Source organism: Podarcis bocagei (assembly GCF_964188305.1).
Source record: "Podarcis bocagei genome assembly, chromosome: 18".
NCBI lineage: Eukaryota > Metazoa > Chordata > Lepidosauria > Squamata > Lacertidae > Podarcis > Podarcis bocagei.
The window spans coordinates 11,033,552-11,042,155 of NC_138144.1; the positions used below are offsets into that span (position 1 = coordinate 11,033,552).

Below are 8,604 nucleotides of genomic sequence, written 5' to 3' on the forward strand. Positions count from 1 at the left end.
CGCCTTGCGAAGCACGGTGTCGGGAAAGTTTTGGAAAAGCTTCAAAAATCACCAAAGTCTTTAAAAACCTCAAAAAAGGCTACCACACCCATTCTATGAGTTGCTCCTCGAAGTCAAGTCGCAACTGTATTAACGGTGTTAAGAAAAAGGAAACAAACTTGCAAGACGTTTCCGTCTTGCGAAGGAAGCCCATAGGGAAAATCGTCTTGCGAAGCAGCTCAAAAAACTCTAGCGAGTTTTTTGTCTTGCGAGGCATTCGTCTTGCGAGGTACCACTGTACCCACTATGAAGTCGTTACAGGAAGTGCCACACTTCTTAGCAACAACAAAGGAGGTGCCGGTAATACCTACTTTTGAGTACCCCTTGAAATAAAACACTGCTCATGATTCTGACTTAAAATCAGAGCCTAGGAAGGTGCCGTAAACCAGGTGGAACCATTGGTCCATGTAACTCAGCTTGGTCTACACTGATTGGCAGCAGATCCCCGGAGTTTCAGGCAGGGAGTCTTTCTGAGCAGGTGCCGGCGATGCCTGGGATTACTTGGGAGCAAATCTGTAGAATCATAGAATTGTGCATTTGGAAGGGGGCCCATGGGTCATCTAGTCCAACCCTTACAATGCGGGAATCACAGCTAATTTGGACACTGCTTTCCAGCCTCTGTAACTGGAGGTTCCATTACTAGTGGCTTGCTGATACAGTAAGATCGCATCTTATGTGGGGGTTCAGGTGCAAGGGAAATTGTGTCTCCGCAATGGGGGGGGGGGGAGAATATGCCATGCTCCCAGAGCCCATGCAGTCCCAGTGCAAAAAGCTTTTAAACTGTCCACCTTGTTTGGATTTTACCTGCACAATTTCAACCAGCCTGCCCTCAACCGCGTACGGTAGGAATTGCACAAGTGTAATTATGCGTAAGATGCAATGCGTCTGCCCTCACCAGACTCCCCTAATCCCCTTTCACATGCCTGGAGGCAGTTGGAGGATGGATGGTGGTTAACGGATTGAGGTTGAATCCTAAAAAGGCAGAAGTACTGTTTTTTGGGGGGCAGAGGTGGGGGACTCCCTGATCCTGTATGGGGTAACTGTGCCCCTGAAGGACCAGGTGCACAGCCTGGGAGTCATTTTGGACTCACAGCTGTCCATGCAGGCGCAGGTCAATTCTTTGTTCAAGGCAGCTGTCTGCCAGCTCCATCTGAGACTCTACCTGCCTGCTCCCTGTCTCTCCAGAGTGGGGCATGCCCTGGTTATCTCCCGCTTGTACTACTGCCATGCGCTCTCCGTGGGGCCACCTTGGAAGGTGAATCGGAAACAACAACTAATCTAGAATGCGGAAGCCAGACTGGTGACTGGGAGCACCTGCCAGGACCATATAACACTGGTCCTTAAAGGATCTACATTGGCTCCCAGTATGTTTCCAAGCACAATTCAAAGTGTTGGTGCTGACCTTTAAAGTCTCAAACAGCCTCATCCCTGTATGCTTGAAGGAGCGTCTCCACCCCCATCGTTCAGCCCGGACACTGAGGTCCAGCTCCGAGGGCCTTCTGGTGGTTCCCTCACTACGAGATGGGAAGCTACAGGGAACCAGGCAGAGGGCCTTCTTGGTTGTGGCGCCCACCCTGTGGAACACCCTCCCTTCAGGTGACATCTGAAGGCAGCCCTGTATAGGGAAGTTTGTAAGTGGTTGATGTTTTACTGTGTTTCTGTATATGCTGGACACTGCCCAGAGTGGCTGGGGCAACCTGGTCAGATGGGTGGGGTACAATAATAATAATAATAATAATAATAATAATAATAATAATAATTATTATTATTATTATTATTATTATTATTATTATTATTTCAAAACCTCCTATGTGAGCGGCCACCACCTTGTGGCAGGGAGTTCCGCCAATTAACCAGGCTGTGGGAATAAGGAAGAGTAAATGTCTTTAATAGCTGAGAGGCCTCCAGAGAACCAGCTGGCTCCCCTACACCTCTGCAGAGACGGGTTACCCACGTTTTCTACACCAATGTCGAATCTTTCCCCGTGCCGGCCGTTTTGCGGGAGAGCACATTCCTCATTTCCTGTGTGACGCCGTTCCATGGCTTCCCGTGGGTTTGCAGGAGGCCGGACTCCACCGAGAGGGTCCGGTGCATCCGGGGAGCGCTGTAGCAATCCTTTTCCAGGGTTAGCTCGGCGCTCCCCGACGAGGTGATGTTGCTGCTGGCCGGTGTGGTGAGGTGGGACTTCTGTTCAAGGAACGGCGGGTAGGAAAACTCCCGGTGGATCTCTGGGCGTGGCCGGGGAGCAGGCATGCCCTTGGTGTTGTTGAGGGGGGCAGCAGGCAGCTCCCCGCTACGGGCCGAGTCGTTCTCGTAGAGGGTGTGTGAGAGCTCGGCCTGGCTGAGCCCCGTGGCTTTGGCAGCGCGGATCAGGGCGTGCGTCACAGTGATGAAGAGGACCAAGATGCCCGACGAAAGGACGCAGGCGCTGGTGATCCCGGTTTCAGTCTCAAACTGCACCAGCATGTACATGGAGAGAGCTGGAATCGAGGGGGAGAGGATGCAATTTAATCCACAGCAGTGGTTTTTCATACAGGTAAAAAAGAGAATGCCTACACAGTAAACCACGGCTTGCTTTAACCAGGTTTGACTGTGTTTGGACAGCACAGGAGGCCACTGTGGTTTGTTCAACTAGGGTTGCTATATATCCTCTTTTTCCTAGGCACGACCTCTTTTTCATGGGTATGTAAAATGAGAGCTGTCATAGCGATCCAAAGTTAAAGTCGACAAATGTGTCCTCTTTTTGCTCTTCAAAATATGGCAACCCATTTCAACAAATCTGCAGCAGTGATTTTTTTATATATATAAAAAAGATAATGCTTGCACAGTAAAACATGGTTTGCTTTAACAACATTTGACTGCCGCCGCACCGCCGGAGCATGATTTCTGTTCTCATCCTGAAACAAAGTTCTTAACCCGAGGTACTATTTCTGGGTTAGTGGAGTCTGTAACCTGAAGTGTATGTAACCCTAGGTACCACTGTATACATCAGTGATAAAAAAGAAGTCTGTACAGTAAACTGTACAGCCCGCCCTGTGGAACGCCCGAGGAAATAAACAACTACCAGACTTTTAGAAGACATCTGAAGGCAGCCCTGTTCAGGGAAGCTTTTAATGTGTGACATTTTAATGTATTTTTAATCTTTGTTGGAAGCCGCCCAGAGTGGCTGGGGAGACCCAGCCAGATGGGCGGGGTACAAATAATAAATTATTATTATTATTATTATTATTATTATTATTATTATTATTATTATTACTGCACTGCAGGGGGTGGGACTAGATGACTCTCGGGGTCCCTTCCAATTCTAGGGTTCCTGAATCAGAGCCAGCTTTCTTTGAATGCACTTTTGCACTGGTCTCACCAGCAGAGGGCGGGCAAGAGCTAGTCTAAGGAGTGGGCAGGGGGAGGAGCCAAACTCACCTGCCAGGTAGGCCGAGACCCCGCAGCAAAACAGGCCCACGGCCACGTGACGCACCTTCCGGCTGTCCACGAGGAACCAGTCGCCCCTGCGGCAGGAGGAAGGAACAGAAACCTGTGGTTAATTCATTTTCATGTATTTATATGCAACGCCTCCGTGATATCACCTCGAGCTTTAGGGAGTTACATCAGCAAAGCAGGGGGTAGGAGTCTCTGCCCCAAAGAGATTACACACTGCACCGAGCTCAGCAGTGGGTTCTTTCGCTGGGATTCCTGCATTGCAGTGGGTTGGACTAGATAACCCTTGGGAGACCCTTCCCTATGATTCTAATGCATGGTGTGCTCTGTGTGTTGCCCCTTTGTAGCCTCTCGTTCCTTCTCCCTCCCTCTGACCCGGCAGTGCTCTTCTTAGACCACTGAGCAGACCTGCCAAACTCAACAGGCCTGGCGAACGTTGGCTCCTTGATTTCAACGCGTCTCCTTTGAGTAAGACCCCTTACTCCCCTCCGGCTCATGCTAAAGCTTCGAGAAATATTTGTCCTAAAAGTGTTTCCTCAGGACACGGGGTGTTTCTTTTCTGGAAGGAGTATGATGTTAACCCCCAGCGCCCCCCAAGAATAAATCAAATATTTGCACCTCAATCGGTAACTGTGGAGATGAGGATGGGGGGGGGACGACGACAGATGCCCCCACTTGAATGGTGTTTTTTAAAAACGCAATGTTGCAAAGGGACGGTGTCTTGGGAACAGAGAGAAAATATTGGACGCCCTGCCTGCTCCTTCCTCGCCTGCCATTGTCCCCAAGAATAGAGAGAGCTTTGTTTTGACCGTCCCCTACTTTCTGAAAAAAAAGGAGGGGGGTTCGCTGCAGGCCTGGACGGACTTTGTTTGCAAAACTCTGAGAAAAAAAAGGAAAATGAAACAGGGAGAGAAAGCATGGAGGGGAGGGGGGAATCTCAGAAAAGAAAACCTCAAAGTGGTAATTAAGAATGACAGCGGCAATGTGGGAAAAGTTGGCGGACGTGAGCTGGAGGGATAATGAGCAGAGTTTCTCATACGGCAGGAATTTTTGGACGGGTGCGGATGGGGGCCCCAGCACTCTGCGGAGTAACGTAAAAGCCAGCATCATGCAATGGCTGATTAAGTACAGAAATTGCAGCAGCGGCTGTCAAATCTGTCCTTCCTGCAAATGCGTTGTTGCTGTTTTTAAAAAACCAAGTTTCTAGACCACATGACAGAAGGTGTGCCTGAAAGTGCTCCAGTATTTTTAAATTATGGATGGTTCGCCAGCTATGGCTCTTCTTAAGAAAAAAGGCAAAAAAATCCCTAACTTTTTAGGCCTTATTGACTGTACTCGACATTGCAGTGCCCACTTCAGTCTGGTTCTACCTCTGGACCTTACAGTGTGCTTGAAAATGTGTGGGCAATGCTTGCTTGAATCTGGCTGTGTGAGCGAATGCTTTAAAAAAAAAAAAAGTTTCTGGATCTTTTGATCATAGACATGGCAACGCCTGCTTGAATCTGGGGTATGTGTGGCTTTTAAATCAAGTATTTATCCCTATGGAGATGTGAATGTTTAAACCTTGTTTCTAGACCTTGTTGTGACACAAGATGTGCATGCAAGTTTCTAGACCTGTGTGTATGTGTGTTTAAAAACCCATGTTTCTGACCTCATGACACTACACCACATTCATGAAAGCATACCCTCCAATATTTCGCCAATGAAAATAGGGGCATCCTATTGCATAATAATACTAATAATAATCTTATTATTTATACCCTGCCCATCTAACTGGGTTGCTGCCACCACTCTGTGTGGGTTCCAACACATATAAAAACATAATAAAACATTAAACATTAAACAACTTCCCTCTACAGGACTGTCTTCAGATGTCTTCTAAAGGTTGTCTAGTTACTTATCTCCTTGGCTCGGGGCAGGGGGGTCATATAACTCCAGCCCTCCAACATTTCTCCGATGAAATGTCCTAAGGTGAAGCGGGAAATTCCAGGATCAAATCAGAAACTGGAATGGCTTCTGTAAGTCCTGGACTGTCCCTGGAAAATAGGGGCACTTAGAAGGTCTATGGAAGTTTGTAGAACTTAGGTGTGTGTGTGTGTGTGTGTGTGTGTGTGTGTGTATGTTTAAAACATGTTTCTAGACTTCATGACACTTGACATGCATGAAAAGTTTCTAGTCCCTATGACTGTGGGTGTCTGTGTGTTTAAAAAACCAAGTATCTAGATCTCATGATGTTGGACATGCACTGATGTGTCTCATGCTTCTAGGACAGCTCAGTCGGTAGTGCAGGAGACTCTTAATCCCAGGGCTGTGAGTTCGAGCCCAGTGTTGGACAAAAAGATTCCTGCATTGCAGGGGTTGGACTAGATGACCCTGGAGGTCCCTTCCAACTCTGCAGTGCTATGAATCTATATTGATCTTTATCCTTTGAATATATAAAAATACCTGTTAATTTCAACGAATTGCTCTACAGCCCTGTGAACCAGAGGTTAGCTTACAATCAAGCAGTACGTACATTTTGTAAATTTAAAAATAACAATCTGGCATGAGACTCTTAATCTCAGAGTCGTGGGTTTGAGCCGCACATTGGGCAAAATATTCCTAGATGGCCCTCTAGGGACTAGATGGCCCTCAGGGTCCCTTCCAACTCTACAGTTCTATGATTCTATGTTTCTGAGTCTAGCCATTATGACTGGATGTGTGCGTGTTTAGAAATCCAAGTTTCTAGACCTTATGATGACCTTCAGGGAAGTGCCAGGGCAATGCCCGCTTGAATCTTAAACACCTGCAGTTGTGGCACCAGTTCTGCCAACTTGCTCTCTGCCTTCTGCTTCCAGCAATTTAACCCTGACCTTCTGACATCCCAGTGTGTCGTTTCTGAGCCGTGCTAACGCATGTAATGCATGGCGGATGCCGTCGTTGCTTTTGTGTTTGGAGACAATTTGGACATGCCTTTGGTTAATGATTTGGAGGAGGGCTGCAAGGGGCAAGGAGAGGTGGGGGCATGAACAGCCACCTTTGACGAAGGTGAGCCAGACCCCGGCCTCTGAGTCGCGTGTTCAGAAGAAGGCCTTTCTTCTGGGAGACCTGTAATAAACTTGGGGGCTACAAGACCCCGGAAGCCCATGGCGAGTTAATTACGGCAAGTTCCTTGGATGGGTGGACGGATTTCATTTATATCTCATACATACTGGTAGAGCCCGAGATCCCTTAATCTCAGGGTTGTGGGTTCAAGCTCCACGCGGGCCAAAGAGTTCTGCCTTGCAGCGGTTTGGACTAGATGACCCTCGTGGTCCCTTCCAACTCTGCCATTCTATGATTGTATCTCGCTTTTCTTCCAAGCCAGCTCAGGATAGGAAAGCAACAGATTGAGGTTGAATCCTGACAAGACAGAAGTACTGTTCTTGGGGGAACAGAAGGTGGGCAGGTGTGGAGGATTCCCTGGTCCTGAATGGGGTAACTGTGCCCCTGAAGGAGCAGGTGCACAGCCTGGGAGTCATTTTGGACTCACAGCTGTCCATGGAGGCGCAGGTTAATTCTGTGTCCGGGGCAGCTGTCAACCAGCTCCATCTGGTACGCAGGCTGAGACCCTACCTGCCCGCGGACTGTCTCGCCAGAGTGGTGGATGCTCTGGTTATCTCCCGCTTGGACTACTGCAATGCACTCTCCCTGGGGCTGCCTTGGAAGGTGAACCGGAAACTGCAATTAATCCAGAATGTGGCAGCTAGATTGGTGACTGGGAGCGGCCGCTGAGACCACATAACACTGGTCCTGAAAGACCTACATTGGCTCCCAGTACATTTCCAAGCACAATTCAAAGTTTTGGTGCTGACCTTTAAAGCCCTGAATGGCCTCGGTCCTGTAGACCTGAAGGAGCGTCTCCACCCCCATCGTTCAGCCCGGACACTGAGGTCGAGCTCCAAGGGCCTTCTGGCGGTTCCCTTCCTGCGAGAAGTGAGGTTACAGGGAACCAGGCAGAGGGCCTTCTCGGTGGTGGCGCCCGCCCTGTGGAATGCCCTCCCATCAGATGTCAAAGAGAAAAACAACTACCAGACTTTTAGAAGACATCTGAAGGCAGCCCTCTTCAGGGAAGTTTTTAATGTTTGGTGCATTATTGTATTTTAATATTTTGTTGGAAGCCGCCCAGAGTGGCTGGGGAAGCCCAGCCAGATGCGCGGGGTATAAATAATAAATTATTATTATTCTTATTCTTTGAGATGGCTTAAGAGCCCCCTCCCTCCCAAAGAAGCAAACTTCAGGTCGAGGTGTCCCCCCCCCCCGCGCCCCAGGAGAGCCCCGCACCTCTTGCCTCGGCCAGTACGCACCTGTCGGGCCCCAGAGCGCCCCCCGTGGGCGCGCACCGCTCGGCGCCGCAGTAGCCGTGCAGGAGGCTGAGGAGGAGGCAGCTGAGGCTCAGCACCAGGCAGAGCGAGGCCAGCACCGCCGACAGCGGCAGCAGCACCCGGCGCGCCCCCTCGGGGAGACCCGCCGCGCCCGCCGCCCCGGCCCGGCTGCCCGCCTGGATCTGGAAGATGAGCATGGACGCCAGGACGGCCATCAGGCCGGACACGGTGCCGAAGAGCAGCAGGGCGCCCAGGGCGCGCGGCCCGTAGGGGGAGGGCGGGGGCGCCGGCATGGGGCTGGATCGGGGCCGCGGGGAGAGCGGGAGACGGGAGAAGGTCCCTCCTGTGCGCCGTCGAGGCAGCGCTCGGGAGGCGGGGGCGAGGGCGAGAGCGAGCGGGGAGGCGCCTCGAAGGGGTGGTCCGATCCTGCCGCCCCCCTAGCGCCTTGAAATTGGTCAACTGCAGCGGAGCCAGGAAAGGGGGCTCGCGCGGGGCTGCCTGACCCTCACCCAGATTCCCCTCGCGGCTCGGATTTTCTTCCCCCCACCTGAGGGTCTTGCGCCTTGAAATTTGCCAACGGGGAGGGAGAGCAGAGATCGGGAGCCGGGGGGGCTCCTGCAGCGGAGGATGGAGGCGCGGGAACCATCGCCGCCGCCCGCGATTGCCTTCGCAGCGCCGCCTGCGCTGCTTCCGCGGCTTAGGGACTAGCGCCTTGAAATTGACCTACACCATGATTTTCTGGCAGACCTGCAACTAGACTTGGTAACCAAAAACAACGCTGATATTA

The 8,604-nt window shown here is 50.8% G+C and overlaps 1 protein-coding gene across 1 annotated transcript; it reads right to left on the minus strand.

Moving 5' to 3' along the window:
* Positions 1-1,906: 1,906 nt before the first annotated feature.
* TMEM221 (transmembrane protein 221) lies at positions 1,907-8,182 on the minus strand. The gene is made up of 3 exons (XM_081178001.1): positions 7,800-8,182; positions 3,460-3,545; positions 1,907-2,519 (listed from the first exon to the last, which is right to left on the minus strand). Exons 1-3 carry the CDS (start codon positions 8,108-8,110, stop codon positions 1,999-2,001), a joined length of 918 nt encoding a protein of 305 aa, XP_081034127.1. The 5' UTR covers positions 8,111-8,182; the 3' UTR covers positions 1,907-1,998.
* Between the last annotated feature and the right edge of the window lie 422 nt (positions 8,183-8,604).

Coding starts and splice junctions, on each gene's coding strand:
- TMEM221 (XM_081178001.1), bottom strand. CDS start 8,110: ATGCCGGCGCCCCCGCCCTCCCCCTACGGGCCGCGCGCCCTGGGCGCC. Junction 3,546..7,799: donor GGCGCTCTGGGGCCCGACAG/GTGCGTACTGGC, acceptor CTCCTGCCGCAG/GGGCGACTGGTTCCTCGTGG. Junction 2,520..3,459: donor GGTCTCGGCCTACCTGGCAG/GTGAGTTTGGCT, acceptor CCTCGATTCCAG/CTCTCTCCATGTACATGCTG.